The 20,799-nt window shown below is 30.7% G+C and overlaps 1 protein-coding gene across 1 annotated transcript; it reads left to right on the forward strand.

Moving 5' to 3' along the window:
• Window positions 1-684: 684 nt before the first annotated feature.
• Window positions 685-19,832, forward strand: LOC132749438 (adhesion G protein-coupled receptor B3-like; the record flags this gene model as incomplete). Its single annotated transcript, XM_060739166.1, is given in 18 exon segments — window positions 685-873; window positions 1,693-1,764; window positions 3,077-3,182; window positions 3,422-3,541; window positions 4,103-4,178; window positions 4,402-4,510; window positions 4,917-4,963; window positions 6,061-6,193; window positions 7,021-7,127; window positions 8,136-8,238; window positions 8,649-8,799; window positions 9,101-9,170; window positions 10,013-10,079; window positions 11,501-11,586; window positions 12,297-12,423; window positions 13,379-13,420; window positions 13,987-14,067; window positions 14,447-19,832. Coding segments are annotated over 18 exon segments (1,713 nt in total), but the record flags the coding sequence as incomplete, so codon positions are not given.
• Window positions 19,833-20,799: the final 967 nt, after the last annotated feature.

Raw genomic sequence — 20,799 nt, forward strand, 5'->3', positions numbered from 1 at the left:
TAGCTGGAAATAAACAACCGGTCACGTGTCAATCTGTTTGGCACTTACCGCCTTGCCAATCTACTTATTCAAAAGAAGTGTACGATACAAATTGTGCAATATTACGTAATTTTGGGGAAATAAGATTTTATCTTTAATAATTTGCTGTTTCATTTTAAATTACTGATGAAAACATCGTTTAATGATACCTTAAACAGAATCATTGAATATTACCGTATATCTGTTATAGATATCAATTCATATTTTCAGAACTTACTACTTTAAGTCATCCCAAAATTACTGTTTCTTGTGTGGCATAACTTGAAATCACGTCTATTACAGCCTTTGAGTATGATAAATTGTAGTCATATAGTATATCGATATCGGTATATCGTTTTTGCCCTACTCAGAATGCCCATGTGTGAAATGCAACACCCGTTACTATTGAAAAAAACTTACTTAAAAAGGTCTATAAATAAATATAAATATATTCACATCAGTTTATACCGGGAAGAATTCTGCGAAAATGTACTAAATAAGGTAATTCCCACATCAAATTTCACAAGACATGTAGTTCAGAATCAAGAATTGATATATTAACGCTTTTCTGTGTCAACTTAAAACTGTTATCATTTTTTTTAAAAACCATTATGACTTTATGCATCTATTTATGATGAACAAAAGTTGTTTTTGTTTGCATTACAGTTAATTGAAGCCAAAAAGACTGGTCAGGTAAATATAGTTGATGTACTGGATGAGCTTTCAAATGAGACATCAGACACGGACGAGAATAGTACACTTTTGATTGGAGATATAAACGTCGCTGTTAATACACTTGAGCAAATAGCTGATGTGGTAACAGTCAACACAACAAACATTGAAAATGTTACAGATGTAAGTACATTTTATCACGCAAAGACATTATTAATGACTGAAAATTTCATCACCATGGTTGTTTTTAATTTTCTGCCATATCATTCCGTGCTTTTTCATTGAGCAGTGCAACTGCACCTAACATGTCAGAGAATTGTAACGGGGTGCTTATGGTAAACTCTGTTTAGAAACTGTACAAAGTGTTGTTATAATTAAACATTCCAATACTGATGATACCGTAAATCAACTTTTTAGCTTTTTTGGTGAAATAAGACCTACATATGCCTCAATACGGTTAGTTTGATTCGTGTGAGAGCATCTCGATGCAGATACGGACCTTTTGCATATGTATTTAATCAAGTCTCAGATTGGATAACAATCCAAATGAGAGTCCGGGATAACAATCCGAAAGGAACAAGTAATTAAAATAAGAAGTCAAGGACCAATTGTTCACGGCATACAAATATACATGTATTGTGTTTCTCCCAGCTTAATTTAACATCTACTAAACAAATGACTTTGACTTAGAAAATATATAAATGTTTTACACTCCACTTTAATGGAATTAGTTCTCTGACGCAATGCTCCAAACTGAGCTTTATTCATTGCGCGTTAACCGAAATAACTCTAAGAACTGTATTTGTTCCTTTTCTTTTTCTTATATATCTGTCACCAGCGTGTATAGACCCGCTTGCCAGCCGGAAATTCTGAAATTCCGGTCCTGTATAGTTAGGAATATTATACATGTAATATTTGACATGAATATAAATCTAGATAGTACTAGTGGAAATCTGATAGTTTTGTATAGATTTGCAGATGAAATGTCATAATTTATTTCAGTCATATATACAAACAATCAACAATATTCTGGATGAAAGTACAGCACAGACATGGAAGGTGAACATAAATCAGGTAATTAATATACGACTTCTCATTTCATGGCAATAAATTTGTATAATAGATTATACGAATCTTACACTGGCTGCCGGTACAGACCGGAATATCTAGCTCGAGGGTAACTGTTTACGGCGGTAACGAGGCTGTGTCGAGTTTCCGCTTAAACTGTTACCCGAGAGCTAGATATTCCCGTCTGTACCGACAGCCGGTGTTTGATTCTTTTTCTTGCATATTACATACCAATTATTCTCAGAACAGAAATTACGCACTTTTTCTTTCAGTAGTGTATGAACTTACCACATCATTCATAACGGTTAAGTGACACCCTAAGAACGAAATTCATTCATAAAAGGCGCGCAGCAATGACGGTATTTAAAGCACGCGTCTTGTCTTACATGGGGGTGTAAGACAGGGTTTCCTAGCACCGGTGTAAACGGTAGATAATCCTGTCTGACATGCAAGAATTATCGTGTTTTAAATGTAGATATCAACATAAACTCGACAAATATGGGGTTTTGTGTATGCAGTTTTAGCTTCACGGTAATTTACAGTGATGAATGTATTGCTGTACCCGACTTAACTGAGTTTTCGTAAATAACTCTGCTCAAAGCAAGTAACATTTTGCTAATATGTTGTTTATCGAAGGTTCAAGTTTTTTTTTCCGGTGTCACGACCATTTTTCGTCATTCGACACCAGTACTGATTAGTTTCAGGCAGCGATTTAAATCAGCTTTCAACTTTCACCATTCAAGCTTAGATAAATAACTTTAATTAGGCATCATGGTATACATTATTTTTTCCAAGTTGCGGATAGTCTTCTTATCTTGTAATATCTTACACAAAAAGGATACGGGACAGACATTGTTCTGACCATGGTATGATTTATTTATATAGCTCCAGTCGCTATGTCATGTTTTATATAAACAGGTTCCTGGGCAGGCATTGTTCTCATCATGGTATGTTTTATTTAAACATCATCCAGGGCAGACATTATTACAAAACATGTATCGTGATAGACATTGTTCTGAACACGTTATGTTTTATTTAAACATTTCCTGGACAGATTTAAACATTTCCTGAACTGATAGCGTTTCCATCATGATATGTTTATCATAAACAAGTACTTGGTAAGACATTGATCTAATTATAGTATGTTTTATTTAGACAGGTTCCGTGGCAGACATTGTTTTGATTATGTTAATTTTTATTTGGAAGGTTCCAGGGCAGATATTAATATGTAGTTGGTTATGTTATTTTTTATTCAGTTTTATTCAGACAAATTATCGGCAGATATTCTTCTTATCATGTTATGTTTTATTTTATTTAGACAGGTTCCGGGGCAGACGTTGTTTTGAAGACAACAGATCGTTTTGTGGAGAAGATCTTGACAACATCCAAAAATTTCACTGCTGAGATATCAAAGTCAAATTTGTGTACGCTTCTGTTTTTAAAATTAAAAATAACTCATTTTCAAAGTAACTTCACTAGAATTATTGTGTAGAAATGATTTCCTGGTAACACTTACTTTTTTAATCGCTAGAATTAATGTTGCCGAGATATTCAACTTCCTCTGTTATAACTACTTATGTTATACCAAATGATAATACGTTTCATATTGATTAGTAAATCAATCGGATAATGATACAATTTATCATTTTATATCATGTTGCAGATTTAAAGATGGCGTCTGTACAATCATGTAACGAAGCTTTGAATTTCCCTGAACATGGAAACGAAGGTGTCTCAGAGTGGGCTAGATCAAGGAAGGACGGGCTCGTAATTGACTGTGACAGTATGTTACGCTTGATTACATGTATAAAAAATATGATTGTAAAATATCTATTGCAAACAGTAAATGTTTCGGCTGTTAAACATAATGATATTTAAGGTGTAGATTGTTTACAAGCAAAAGCGTTTATAAAGGTTGTAGGAGTAGAATAGATTCGCCAATTTTTACAACTTTTATGGAGCACCTTGATATCTTGAAACATTTGACATTTTTCAAGGTAATATGTGAATATAAAGATCATTTAAATAACGCCCATTTCCGCTATTTTCCTTCGATTTGACTATTTGCAACAAGACGCCTTGACAGGAAATATATCACACAGTCATATGTACTGTACATCCACATGACTTGACGTCGTATAAAGTTCGCTCTCAACACATGGAAGAAACTTCCAGATATAAAACAACTCTTTTTCAGCCGCCTTTCTTTTAATCATAATAACAATTATTTTTCTTATAACTTTATTTTTTTTCACTGACTCTACTATTTTTATTTGGTAAATATCAATACACTATATGATTCTTATATTTAATGATAAGTGCATTTAATGTTGCAATTCTGCAGGTACCGTTGAATCCTTTAGTGGAATTATGTACAGAAATTTATCACTGATAATATCATCATCAACTAACAACACTAAGTAAGTAAAAGGTTTTCTTTAAATGTCTCATCCTAGTATATTGATCAAACATTTACGTCATAATGCTTTTTTTGTCTATGTGATAAAACCGTACTGCTTTTTATCATTGTACTGAATTTGTTTTGTAAATATCTGTTTGAAATATGCATGTATTAAGTCATATTTTAAAATGCATATGCTTGATATCTTTAAGAAGTTCAATGGTTTTTTATTTTCACATCAGATCCGAAGATCTTCAGCTGAATGCTCCAGTAATATCATTTACATTCTATCCTAATAACATTACACGACAACTTGTCAGCCCAGTGGAAATTCAATTTCAGTTGTATAATGTAAGTCATTTTTATTCAAAATTGTTCAACACCATGCAATTTTATATAAATGGAAGGGCTTTGCAATACATGCATTCATTGAATACATGTAACATGTAACTAATATTTCTGAAACATAATTTACTTTGGCTCATTCTTCATAAAACTACCGGTATACCGCTATCATTAAGGGATCCAGATTTGTTTTTATCAAATATTTTAATATGATTGTAAGTTTGTCGTTGTGGTACCGATATGGTTCATTAACAACTTTAACATGCAATAGCTTAGAATAAATCACCAAAACGTTATATTTTTGTAATATTTTTCATAATATATGTATTTAAAAAAGTTTTTTCATAGGGTTTTGATGTAGATAAAAAAACTAGATAAATTTTCCTGAAACAAAATTGTTTCTTATATTCAGAATACATTGGATAATGCGAGATGTTCGTTTTGGAAGGAGTCAAAAAGGTAAAATATCATATTAATGCAAAGGAGCTAAAACTTCCGCCGATCAACATTTATCTTTTGGACTGTATTTCGTATGGTTGCGCGTCTTTCGATCAGCAGTTGAACATTTATTTCATAATTAATAATGTACAACAGATATTTATCTGATTAACAAGTGATATTTTTCCTTAAAATTAGAATGACGAATAATTACTTTACTTTTAAAAACATTGAGATAAGTACCTGCTATTAATTTATCTTATAAACAGTTACATGTAGTATTATATAATGTATAGTGTCCGGCCCATAACATGGTTATTTGAAGTCGGATTTTATAACTATTTCACAGAAATGATCACCATATTGAGACAATGTGTCGTGCGCAAATTTGGGTTGCTACCTTTAAGGTCAAGGTCACAGCATGACCTTGCAGCAAAATCGTGTCCGACCCATAACTTGGTTATAAGAGGTCGGAATTTAGAACTATTTCACAAAAATGATCACCATATTGAGACGACATGTCGCGTGCAACATTTGGGTCGCTGCATTGAAGGTCAAGGTAACAGCATGACCTTTCAGTAAAATTGTGTCTGGCCTATAACTTTGTTATGTGAAGTCGGATTTTACAACTTTTTCACAGAAATGATCACCATATTAAGACGCCAGGTCGTGCGCAGCATTTGGGTCGCTACCTTGTTTATACACTTTAAACTTTGTCTGTGGCATAACTCTGACACTACAAGAGGTATACCTTCCTGTGTCCAAAACCTATTCGGGGAGCATCGCCGGGTTCAACTGGCTCTTGTTTTACACGGTCAGATAGTCTGCCCAAATTCTTCATGTAAATGGAATCTTTTATTTGCGACGTGCACATGAGATACTAGTAGCTATAGCGTGGCCACACGGTGGCTGTTACGTACGCAGGCAAAAAAAAAAAAAAACTTGGCCACGCGATATGCTTTACGTGCACACTTATAAGTTATACCTGTCGCGTGGCTACTTAACAGTAACAGTTCAACTGCTGATTTTTTGTAATCCATTAATTGGCAAGTAAAATAATATTTCGACGAAATTCGACGTAACAAATGATATGCAATAATTGTTTCTTGTTTGTGAAGCGAAACGTCACAAGGTTACTGGTCTGATGAGGGATGTCGACTGAAAAAATATGACAAAGACGAAGAAGTTGTTGTGTGTGTTTGCGACCATCTTACTAATTTTGCTGTGCTTATGAGTCCATCCAAACACCAGGTATGTAGGTGTTATTATACTATACATTTTAGCATATATCATCGCTTGCATGAGTGCGAATTTATCATTTGTACTTACAAGTTTTTATATATGATTAAGTGACTTAGCTTGAAATAAGACGAAGAATCTGATAGTATATAATAATTGGGTTAAGTTCCACTTGTAACATCTTGTTTAAAGTGTATTCTGCACTTAAAGTATTATAAGTACAAAAAGAAGATATAAATTTCCAAAATAAAAAATATATATATTATTTGAAACATCTGTGAAAGACAAATAAAAAATTCAGTAATGATTTAGTCAATACTTGCATTTATTTAACAGTCGCCAAAGAAAGTAAATTAATTTTCAAGCCAAATGTCTTTTCAAATAAGCAACTGTTATATAGCGAGTTTGTAACTATTTAGGAACCCGATTTTGGCCACTAATGCGCAAAAACGACTTGTCTAGCTCTTCCGGTTTATCAAAAATGTTGTCAAATGACAACAGTAGTGTTGCTGTGCCTAAAAGTTCCACATAAAGATACAATGTACTTGTCAAGCATTTATACTTGATCAAGATGTGAATTCTTGAATTCTTATGAGGGAAATTTAGTACTTGACAATTACATGTATATCAAAGCTCTGATGAAACTTGTTTACACGTGTTTATGCAAATATGGTCTCTAGTAAAATAGTTATAACAACAATAAGTATTTCTTACACATATCATATCAACTACAAAAAATCTGACCTTTTGATTTCACATCCATAGTATAGATTGGCACACTCCAAACAATTCTAAAACAATTTTACAAAACACTTAACATAAGTGTTCTATACTTTCAGATTGAGGAAGGACATAAGGAGGCACTGTCAATCATTTCCATGATAGGATGTATAGTTTCCATGATATGTCTTGTACTGAATGTAGCTATACATGCATTCTTCTGGAGGTAAGAAATGATATATTATTAGAGAAAAAAGAATAATAAAAACAACGACTAAAACAAAAAAAAGAAGCAAGACGAATAAAACACAAATTAAACAATTACAAAAGTAAGGAGTAATAAGCCTTAGAAACAAAATATATTGCAATGAAAAACAACTAACTTAAATAAAACACCACGCACAAAGCAACAACACCAACACAGTATTAACAGCCGCAGGAGCAATAGCAGCTACAATAACAAAAACAACAAACATAAATCTAAACAAACATAAGCAAAAATGAAAAAAGAAACTTCTAAAAACCAGGAAAACAACAACACCAACACCAATAAAAACAACAAAGAAACACAAAAATATTTTCAGTCTTAATAATAAATTAAATAATAATAAAATAAAGCAACGGAACACACCTTTCCAACTACATTCTTGTATTGTACTTGTCCGGTTTAAATTTAGAACTATTTGTATACAGAGAGTTTCCATTATCTGGAACTTTGCATTTTCATATTTATATTAGTATTATGATATTTGAAGACAGTGATTCAAACAGAATAGAGCCTGTGAAGACTGCACGTATCTGCATACTAACGTGTGCAAATGCTAATTAATTTCGGTTCTTACAGTTTTAAAAAAGTGATCTTATATGTGTCCCTTTGTTAAAAAGGTGTTAAAAAAATTAAACAAACGTACTTAAAGATCTTTGTATTTGATTACCCTCTTAAAAGGTGCTTATACCATCGACAATAATTATTATTATACTAGCAGATTTGGAAACATATATAATTATTATAATACTAATAACAAATAATGATAATAATATTAATTAATAATATAGTAATTTCTTAGAAAAACTTCTGGCAAATAGGTGATCAATAAAACAATAACCCTCTGGCAGCGAAAGGGTTAATGCTTAAAAAGAAACAAGTTATCATGATGAACCATTTCGTAACTGTTATATTCATACACCTAGACCAGAATTGATGTTAAATAAATATTTGAACATATGTTTTCAGGTTTATTAAATCGGTGCGGTACATCATTCATATGAACTTATCCTGTTGGTTAATTGTTGCTTATATCCTGTTTCTTGCTGGGATAAACAGAACAGAAAACAAGGTAATGTCATACACTGGGTAGATTTAGTGCTTTCCGGTAGATTTATCCTCATACGTTGATTTCAATCAAATGCTAATTTTAAAGTAGCATGCCTCCAGATTCATTCTAATGTTCATGAAAATGTGGAATATATGTTATATAAGAGTAAACTATTGTGAAGCGAGCAAAGGAAGTCATTTACACATTCACATAAGCAAAAATAGCCACTACTGAGTAAGTCACGCAGTTGAAATATCATGGTGAAATACTGAAAAATTAGTCATTAATTGCACATAATATGTAAATTAACACTTGAATTTGGAATCTTTTTCTTTTTCTTAAAATCTTATATTCAAATTTGATCTCTTGAAATGTTTTTCTTTCACTTTATTCTTAAATATTTAAAGCAATAATTTAATAAAACTTTTTAGGACGTTTGTACAGCAATGGCAGTACTTCTCCACCTGGTGTTTTTGATAGTTTTCTTCGGAATGCTGACGGAGGGATGTAACCTTTCATATACGGTTCTCAAGCCACTAAGTACTATAAAACCTGGGATGCCACTAATGATATCGTCTTATGGTACATATGTATATGTTAATCAGTTGAATTTTAAATCATATCAGTTAAACACTAGTTAAACATTATATATAAATATTAATAGAATGTAAATATTAATGAATATAATAGTTAATAGTATCGGTACTATATTTTTGTTATAATTGTTTAATTTTGCATTGACATGACCGGGCGGTGGGCAGCTGAGGTAGGGCTTAGGCCCACGCCGGCAATCTGTGTGTGTGTGTGTGGGGGGGGGGGTTATGTAATAAACATGTTTATGCTTGTTGTAATGACATACTATTTCAATATCATTTATTTCCAGTCCTCGCAGTTATTATTGTGGTGATATCAATGGGTGCATCACAGCTACAGGGATATGGAACAGAACAGGCGTAAGTTTCCATCATTTTATGTGACACTTTTTAAACGGTAAGCGTTTTTGCATTTCCATTTCTGATGGATTTGCGATTACTTAAATCATAAATGTGCTTAACATACTTTCACATATTTGTATTGGTCGCTTTATACAAACTTAATGTCATAACATCTTATTTTTGGAATTATATAATTGTTCGCATATTGAATTAGAAGTATTATTGTCCTCAACTAATAAAATAGCCATGCGAAAATGGACTTTTAGGACGGTTCCACAACAGTGCAGAAGAGCTAACCTAAAAGGGTGCATCATTCACAAGATTATGGTCCAAAAGAACATAATCGTGTAAACATGAGTAACAAAATAGATAAAAAGGCTAATTTATGTTGATTACAACCAGCACCATTTCCAACAATAGTAATTAATTATTGTATGATGCATTTTTTTTAGTTTCTGTACTGTATGTTTAATGTTACGTACTTATGTATCTGATTGACCTTAATAAATGTACCAATATATGGTCTATGTATCACCCGAGTATAAATCAGATTGCCGTGTGTTTTGATGTTCTTTCTCTTTTCTATTATAGACAAAAATAAAAACATGGTCCATGTCTTCGCAATATGAAACCCCAGAAAAAATTAACAAGCATCTGAATATGACTTTTCTATTGTTATCTCTTTCATTGTGGTCCCAATTAGTAAAACCCAGAAAAAAATGAGCCAAGTGCGGGTAACTGATACTTGAACCTCAGTTAACGCACTTTCAAAAGTAAAGTCTCCAAACTATGATTAAAACTTATTTCATAATTTTAACGTTTCCATGTAAATGATTTTCATATTTCTAGATATATTCCAGATGCTGGTTATCGACTGAAACTGGATTGATATGGGCATTTATTGCTCCGGTTCTTGTTGTTATAGTGGTATGTACATTGTGTGACTGTATTATTGTATGGCTGTATAGTATTGTATTTTCGAAATTTGTTAACTTTATTTAAAGTCGGTTTACATATTACAAGAAACATTATCTAATAAGCTATTTACCGACAATAACAAAGACATAAAACATATTGACTAAAATAGAACAGATCTGAAAGTAAAAATATTTAAAACTAGTAGCAGCTTTAAACATGAAATACATGTAGTAAGATTGAGAACTATACAATAAAATGACGAATTAAAGCAAAGTATAATGACATGCACAGTACATAAATGGTAGAAAACTGTTAATCTATTGTCTATTATTCCATTATTATATGGTTGATTCTCGAAAAAGTAGTAACATGGAATGTCTCATTTATTTAAAACACGCGAAAAATGGACGTAAACAGAATAAAATGTTCCAGGACAAAAAATTATTTGCTATTTTAAGTGGGGTTTAACCGATTATCAACTACTTTGTGCATGCACCACTCGCCGCTTTAAGGCAATTTATTGCCATTTTTATTCATACAATCATTTTTGGAAGTATTCCTTTTCAAATCCAAACAATGATTTTTGCATCAGATATGTAGCTTTATATACTTTAAACTTCACAATAGTTTTTTAACTGGTGTCGATTTTTATTGGACAATCATAACATTTTGTTATTTTTATAATGCTACGTTTTACAGGATGGGTGACCACGTGACATTTATTTACGGTAAGATTGGGTCACCGCAAATGGTATTTGCTAATATTTCGTTTTTAATATTGTCTTTTAATATTTGACTTATAAACAAATACCATGTTCCAGGTAAATATTGGCAGATTCCAATGGTATTTAATTTTCCATTATAATAGCTTTTCTTTTACTTTACTCATTACGCTTGCAAGGATTTTTTGATTAACAATATGTGTCAAAAATTCTGCAAGAACGTCGGGAAAAGTACCAGAGCTACATCTTAAAAAAATGTACCATTTGAATTGGAGAACAATTGCCTGGAACATGATGCATTTTTATAGTTTAAATATTGAAAAATAAATGGGAAAATAGAAAATACGTTTTGTCGTGACCCAATGTTACCTTAAGCAAATGTCACGTGATGACCAATCATGATTTTAATGATTGCGAGTTTCAAGAGGTAGTCTATATACACGGCTGCTGTAAATTACAATTAGGAAATCTCAATCAATCAATCAATCAATCAATCAATCAATCAATTTAGAATTTATCTATTTATTTGTTTATAAAATTGATTAATAAATTAGTTTATTGAAATTAATTCATAACTTAATTGACTGATTGATTGATTAATAAAGCTAAGCTTAAATTCGAAATTAATTTATTAATTAATCAATCAATTTATAACTAATAAATCTATTATTTTATGAACATGTTTTTGTTTTAAACAATTCGTTTCAGGTTAATTTTATAATTGTTATCTTCGTGATTCGGACAATGTGTGGCACTACAGCAATGTCGAAGAAATCAAACAAAGGACGGGCAAAGTATGACAGTTGCTTATTTATGTGTTTTTGTCAGACGTGTTTACAATTGTACTACAATAAATAAATAAATAAAAACGAAGCCTGTCCAGTAAGTTATGGACAACAGCGTTTAAATGCAAATACTCAAAGGACTTTTGTAACAAAATTTACAAATATTGAATACGCAATTGTGTAAGCAAACATGCGAACAAACCAGCATGATATCATTTCATTTAAATACACAGAACAAATAATAACTCTACCTGGTAAAGCAATGTGACATCATCGAGACATACCGATAATATTTTTTAAAATTTCCTAGATACTGAGAGCTTTTTGGTATCTATTTTCATTATAATGTTTTCAATTCACTCCACTGTTAACGATTGCTTGACTACGGGCATCCCACATTTTGTCATCTGCTACATATTTATTATGACACTTGTATAACAACGATCGTAATAAATAAATATTTATATTGACGAACACTCACTTATACACATACTGTTGACTAAATTAAGCAACATATTCTGATGATAAATGAGATCAATTTGGAAACATTCCATGTAAGCTAAATCTGTGTAATGTTTTGGGAGACAAAACATCGCCTTTTTAAATCGCCGTCTCATAATGATTGGACCAAAAAACAAGATCGTTTTCCATCAGTACTTTAATACTTTAAATGCATGACTACTTATGTTAATATAACACCGTATATCATATCATTTCAGGGCAGCATTACGTTGCATATTGGTGCTCATGCCGTTGATGGGTCTGACCTGGGGGTTTGGAGTACTATCTTTGAATAGTGACACAATTGCTTTCCAGTACATATTCGCTATTCTTAACAGTTTTCAGGTATCCAACAATTAATTTAAATCTCATCAAAATGCAACATTCAAATGTAAATAAGGAACAAGTGCGCTCAATTAATTTGATTTACATTAAACCTTCATAATTCGTGAAATGGGATACCTAAAACATAGTTTGGAACAATCTAGTCAAAGTTTCAAGAACTTTGTCAAATTGTAAAAAAGATCTACAATCAGCAAATTTGAATATATAGTCTGTCCAGGCTTTAAATGGTGGCAACACTTTTGTTTCACAATGTTCAGCGGTGCCCCGTTAATTTTGATTATGCCTCTTTACGGATCATTAGCTAAAAGTTTGCTAAAAGTTTAAAGCACAAATATTTTAACGTTTTCTGAGTCTTATCTTTTAGTACTAGTAACGAACAGTAAGTTTATTATTTGAATATTTTTGCTATATTTATTTCATGCATTAAATGCACAAATACAACCTGACAGAAAGACGATTATTTTGAACGAATGTGATCAATAAATGGCATGTCATTTTAGTCATATATATGTTTTAGTTATGTATATTTATATATGTTTTAATCATTAAGGGTCATTGGAATAATACTTTGATCTTGTACTTGTAATTGCTTTCATTTATTTTACTAACGCGGATCACGCACGGCGAACCCGCGCCTCCAGTGATCTTGACCTAGCTAAATCCAAGAAAATGTAGAACACTCTAGTTAAGAACAAACTCCTAACCAAACATTTAAATACCATTATTAAAACTCCCTGTACGTCATAGATGCTTTTCATGTTTTTAGTAATGTGTGAGCAGATATCTTATTTATATTTGTACTGTTTTCGGGCACTGTACTATAAAACACATGTATTCCTAAATGTTTGTGTTAAATACTGTAACGATGCCACCATTATCAAACGTATGGAGGTTTTGAATTATTTATTTCCATTATGTACTTATGAAAAAATGATAAAAAGAATATAATTTACAGGGACTGCTGGTCTTCATATTTCACTGCGTGTTGGACAAAAAGGTAACCGTTTCTAATTATTTGCCAAAATTGGTACCATAACTGAATTTTGCAATCTTGGTTATATCATTTTTGTTCCTTTTAAGTTTCAAACCGCAAGACACACTGAACACTTAAAATATCTAAAACATCATTTTAACTGCTATAATGAATCATACGTGATAGCATATTGACTTGGCGCGCTAACAAGTGATGTAACAAGACGATTCCTAGGTGTTTAGCGATCTTTTACTCCTTTCATTGTAGCTATGCTGTCACCATCTTCGTTTATAATGTTATTGCTCTCAGTGGAGCGACCTGACCGCATTAATCATCGCACTGCCGCGAAACAGTTAAAAAGCTTAACCAATAAATTGTATCTTCTTGCAATATGACTTGATGAAGTGAGTTCAAAACATTATTCATATAAAATAAAGATGAGATTTCAAAATTCTTTAAATTATGAGTCCTAAATTAAAATGTGGATAGCTTACTTATTTTGGTGAGTCTAAAAACCAAACCGTGGTTAGCTAAGTACGTAACTTTGTTGATAAAAAATAAACATTAATGTAACACGACTTCAATTGCAGATAAAAGATGCATTTACAAAACAGAGAAACAAATGGCTACAGTCGACGCAGAGTTTCGGAGTTTCTGAAGGAAAGAGAAGCGTAATTATCATACTTTTCATATTTTAAAGAACATTTACATATTTTTATCTGTTTCTTTTATATTATAACAAAGTGTGCTAAGTTAATTCAAAAAGTAGATTTTGAATAATTTTTCTTCTCAAATTATTAAATTGATTGTTTGTTTAAATTCATAATTATTTTATTAACCGTTAACCTTCTAGCACCGAAAATAACTTAACTTTGTCACTAGTATAGAGCCAGGCCAGCCTGTACTTCCGTGCAGTCTGACCAGTATCTATACTAATGTTAGATCTATATCATTTGATACTGAAAACTTTAAACATTGAATCGCAAATTTTATATTTGTATATTATTATGCCTAGTGTAAAAATTAGTTTATTTTCGTTTTTCTTTTAAGAGAACACAAGACACTTCCGTTTTCTGAGAACCAAGAAGAATCAATTCATCGATGGAGTATTTCAAAATGTGATTTTTCGGACATTTTGGCCATTCAAGACTTGGGTACATCTAAAACAGCACTTTGTATATTAAAGCTTCTCGTAGATCATAATCAATCGATGAAGTACTTAAATATTTGTCGGACGTTTAAATATTCACAGATTCCATGAATCCATCGATGCAGTATTTGAATCACCGATATTTCAGACGTCAAATGGCATATTCATAAAATTCAATCCATTGATATAGTATTCAATTGTAACTTTGTTCAGCGTCTCCATATTCACAAAGTTTTATTCGTGGATCCAGCTATTGAGTATTTCAGATATCAGTTTGGTTTGTCGGATGTTTGTATATGCATAATTTTCAATAGATCAATAGATGTAGTTTTTTTTAAAGAAATATCCATCTGTCAGACATCTACTTATTCAGTATTACAAACATTAATCTGTCTGACGACCGCATATTTTCAGCTTTACACAACATCGTGTGCACGTGATATTGTAATACGCTTGTTTTTTGTATTGTTTGATATGTTACGGTGAATGTTTCTTTCTTTAATATGTGGATTAAATGAAACTGTGTTCTTTCAAGGATAAATATATACCTATCACTGCTGTCATACATTTTGGATTTTAATCTCGATATGAGAAAATTCTCATGGTATCTTGATAAATATTGCTTGTCACTTATAGTTTGTAATGCTACATTTGTTTAATTGTTGAAGTTATCTATCACATTTATAGGCTTGCTTTTTTAAAGCTATCAAAAACTATATATGTATCACCATATTTTACATCCCAAGATGATATATTATGGATAAAAATTTCGGCCAATAAACTTTTAATAGATAAAGATATATATATTGGTCTGTGTTATGTAATACCAGACAATAGTAGTAGACAATCCACAATAGATGATAACATTTTTGACAGATTGATTGATTCAGTTACTGATGTAGAAAATTGTTCAAATGATGACTGCTATTATACAATTTTTGGCGATTTCAATGCTCGAACGTCTGTACTCCCAGATTTTGTTATTCATGATACTTATAATGTTTTTAATAGTGATATTTTACCAGACGATTATCAGACAGATAGAAATTTAGATCGGTTTTCACAAGATAAAGGGCATGTTAATAATAATGGCAGGTTGCTTTTAGATTTTTGTAAACAAACGGGTTATAGAATAATGAATGGACGGAAAGATCAAGATTATAATATTGGTAAATACACATTTGTGAATAATAGAGGGTGTAGTGTTGTTGACTATTTATTGTGTAAAAATAGTGTATGTGAGAAAATTGGTACATTTGATATTGATTGTCCTAATATTGTGTCTGATCACTGTCTTATAACTGTTTCTTTTGTGTTCAATAAATCTACTGATTATGTTGACAGTATATATGATTATAATAATTTAAATCAGAATTATGATAGTGTTGATTATACTTATGTATGGAAAGAAAATTTGAAAGATCAGTATATTGAGTTATTATCAACAGAAGAAAATATTGAGAATCTTGATAATTTAGAAAATAATATCTTATTAAGCTCTACAAAGGACGACATTGATAATTGTTTGCAAAATTTAGAAAACATGTTTAATAATATTGCTTCTCCTTTTATCAAAAGGGGTTCAGCCACTGGCTCTAAGTGTGTAACAAATGATGTAAATCAACCATGGTTTAATAGTGAGTGTTTTGAAAAGAAACAAATATTTTATAAATGTTTAAACAAATATCGTGATTGTCAGAATGATTTTAATAGAGTAAACATGGTAAAAGCCAGGTCTGAGTATAAAACTGTATTACGTAAATGTAGATATAATTTTGATAAAGAAAAAACAAATAAACTGTTAACTGTAAGATATAATAATGCACGTTTGTATTGGAAAATGTTAAAAGAAGCTTCTGGTGTAAATCATTCTAATATACCGTTATTAACATTTGCCCAATATTTTAAAGCCGTAAATAGTCCAGATGATAGATTTTTTTCACCTGACGAAGATATTTTACATTTTGTAGAGCGTTATGAAAATAATGAATTTAAAATAATGTTTAATGAATTGAATACCATCATCACTACGGAGGAGATTAGTTTAGCTTTAAAGGAGCTCAAGAATAATAGGTCAAGCGGGCCTGATTTATTGTTGAACGAATTTTTTGTACAAGGTAAAGATATTTTATTACCTGTTTTGTATTCGTTATTTAATAAAATATATGATATTGGTTATTTTCCTGTTAGGTGGTCAGAAGGTTATGTAATACCTTTACATAAAAAAGGGAGCATTAATAATGTTGAGAATTATCGTGGTATTACACTTTTAAGCTGTTTAGGTAAAATTTTCACCCGTATTATTAATAATAGATTAAAGTTTTGGGCAGAAAATTACAATGTTTATATAGAAGCACAAGCAGGGTTTAGATCAAAGATGAGTACAGTAGATAATATATATGTATTAAATGGATTATTGTCACACTTTTTAAATCAAGGAAAGCAACTTTATACTTTATTTGTTGATTTTAGTAAAGCATTTGACTATATTGTTAGAGATAATCTGTGGTACAAATTGATACAACTAGGTTTACGAGGAAAGATTTTTGATATTGTAAAATCCATTTATGAGTCTGTAAAATCAAGAGTTAAGCATTGTAACATGTTAAGTGAGGAATACTCATATTTACTAGGAGTAAGACAAGGAGAATGTCTATCTCCTTTCTTATTTTCTATGTTCATAAATGACCTTGAAGATGTTTTTATACATGGTAATATGACTGGCTTAGATGTAAACATGTTTAAAATATTTTTATTACTATACGCAGACGATATTGTTATATTCGCAAATTCACCTGAAGAACTCCAAAAAAGTATTGATTTATTATACAATTATTGTGAGCTGTGGAAAATGAAGGTGAATGTCTCTAAAACAAAAATTATGATTTTTAAAAAAGGGGGAACATTACCACGAAATTTAGAATTTTTATACAATGAACAGTCTATTCAGATTGTGAACAATTTTTGTTATTTAGGTGTTGTTTTTACAAGTGGAGGTTCATTAAGTACCGCCCACAATACTATAGCAGGTCAAGCGCAAAAAGCAGTATTTAAGCTGAATAAATATTTATACAAATTTACCTATTTACAACCAAAACATAAATTAGAATTATTTGATAAACTCGTATCTCCGATTTTAAATTATTGCAGCGAAGTGTGTGGTTTTGTCAAAGATTTATCAATTGAAAGGGTGCATTTACAATTTTGTAAAAAAAATTTGTGCATTTTTTGAATATTATTAAATATTGGTTAAAAATATTACATTTGGGAAGAAACAAGTATGTCTTCATTATTTACTCTTTGTTAAAGGATGATTTTGAACAGTATGAAAATAGGCAAAACTGGTGTTCAATGTTAAAAGATTTGTTATGTTCACTAGGTTTTGTTGACGCATGGTTATATCAAGGTGTAGGTGATGATAAGATATTTTTGTCCTTAGTTAAACAAAGATTAAATGACCAATTTATACAGAACTGGAACTCAAGATTATCAATTTCTAGTAGAGCTTTGTTTTATAGAAATATTTCTTTCTTTAGGTACCAACCATATCTTGATTGTTTTACTGCAAATAAATTTGTTCAGTCATTAACACGTCTGAGAGTGTCCTCTCATAGACTACAAGTAGAAGCTGGTAGGTGGGCAAAACCAACCAGAACACCTTTAAACGATAGAAAATGTTCAATATGCAATACTCTTGAAGACGAATACCATTTTGTTATTGAATGCTCATTATATACAGAATTAAGAAACACTTACATTCACAAGAAGTTTTGGAACAGACCAAATATGTATAAATTTATAGAACTATTAAATTCAGAAAATAAAAAAGTGATAAGAAACCTAGGAATATTTGTTGAAAAAGCTTTTAAACTAAGAAATTCTATCATTTAATTATTTGTTAAAGTTATAATTGTTTTTTGTTAATACCGTTAGTTGAAACAATCTCATGTAGTCATTAATATAAGTTAGTGTCTAAGTATACTGTTAATTAAATTGTCTTTTTTCTATAAACTATGCATACTATATTAATTTAAGTGATATATATGCTTTCAAAAGATGAATATATTCTAGGGTTACTTTTGATACTTTATAAATTTTCTTTTGTCTCTATGGCGAAAGAGCTATGACACATGAATAATGTTAATAATACATTGTGTAGTATGCATATTTATTTTATTGTATGCGATGTGCTCATTTTGTTGAAATATATCATCTTAAATAAACGTATATATGTAAAACGAACATATTAATGACAATAAGTCATTTTGAACATGATTGTTAATTTATAACATATTATCAGTCTTGCAATTTCTTTTCGGTAAGGCCGATATATTTATGTTATAACCATTACAAACGAATTAAATATGCATCCATTATATTCTATGTTTCTTGTCTTAGAATGTGGCAAGAATCGTGGATATATTTAGTACATGTATGTATATAACCTATTATTTGATGAATGTATATAATTTCACATAGGTTTAAAACTTTAAACATTTATCAAATATATATGTTTTGGATTACATTTATATCAAATGATAACTATACATATATATGTAAGTGAAACACAACATTAATGTATTTATACTTGAAGAGTTTGTCGTTATGATCTTCTCCGATATTATCATCATGCTATGTTATGTATTTCATATGTACGTATATGCACTGTTCGTTGTCTAGTATTATGCTGTTATCATGTCATCGTGGGCTTTTAAGCCTAATATGATTGAAATAAAACTATCTATCTATCTATCTGTAAAAACCGTTTTGCTCTGTTTCAAAGTCTTTGTAATAGATGAATATTATTTATATAACAAAGTTGTGACAGTTTCAATGCAACATGATTTTGATATTTGTACTTCATTTCAGAATTCAGAAAGTTTCTTGTCTTTGTGCAGTTACAATAATACAGTTTCCATTAAAATATTCAAACAAACAAGAGAAAAAACAAACAACAACACAATTTGAAACAAAAAGTAACAAGGTCCATTTGGATTACTGATATCAATATATTTGGTAGATTGATGAAAACCGGTGTTGTAGGAGTCACTGCTTAAATTTTACCATTATACAGTAAATTTCTTTGCAACTTAACAAATTGATTGATATAATGTTAACTTTATGTTAGAAAATGACAAGCAAGATCAGCAAGGAGGGGTGGCGTTCAATGAAGCCTGTTTGTCATTAACAATGCACTGGTCTTTTGAGACGTTAGTTACATTGCATTAATTCTGAATCATCCCTCATAATATTATAATGATTATGTTAATACAAAAATTCAAATCATCTATGTTTTTTGTTCTTTATTTAAATCACTGTTCACTATTGCTGAACAAAATATGACATGGACCGAGTGAAAAAATAAATTTCACGTTCTAAAATATAAATGTCAAGGTATAAAAAGATGATGCCTCGCAAATTTATTTATGATCTTTCCTACTTACAATTTCAGACTTAAGAGCGAAACCTTTTTTATTTTTTTAGTGTTAAGGTAAGATCTAAATGTCTAAATTTACGCATATCTTATTCCCTTTGAATTCCTGTAAAATGACTACGTCATATGCAGATATCCATGAATGAACGTACTTACCTTTGTAGGTAAGTGTAAAAGCTATTACAAACAAAATTGATATAGATCTATGATTAATTAAAACACTTTCTCTTGGACAATCAAACTAATCAAGTAACTCTTTTGATAAAAGGAATGATTTTTAACAATCAATTTATTTTACTATCACATCATACTTATTGTAGAGAAAGTCTGCTAAAAGAACTTCCTCCTGATGTGGATTAAGAAATAATATATCCCAAACTGTGATTTTACTCATTGATGCGAGGAATTATATCACGAGGGCGTAGCACGACAGTGATTTTATCAAGCAATAAAATCACCGATTTGGATATATTATTTCGATTCTAACACGACATCAACAAATAAATGCTGCCGTACCTGATTTAAAGCTAAATTGCGCTTGATTTGTTTCCGTACTTATTATCAGTGCGTCACATTTTAGTTGTTACGTCACGTGTATAATGCGCATTACGTCACATGTCTAAATATCCCTGAAAACGTGTACCCATGAAAGTGTATCTGCACTTATTCGACTTGTAAAATACTTGAAAAATTAATATCATAGTGAGACCGGGCTGTAATTCCAACATTCACATCCTAACAGCTATTGTCCGATTGATATTACTAAATGAGTGAAAACAAACCCTTACGGTATATTATTTGCGTTGTGGACTACAAAGC

This window comes from Ruditapes philippinarum, unplaced genomic scaffold (genome assembly GCF_026571515.1).
Source record: "Ruditapes philippinarum isolate M1 unplaced genomic scaffold, ASM2657151v2 ctg2546_1_1_1_1, whole genome shotgun sequence".
Classification (NCBI taxonomy): Eukaryota; Metazoa; Mollusca; class Bivalvia; order Venerida; family Veneridae; genus Ruditapes; species Ruditapes philippinarum.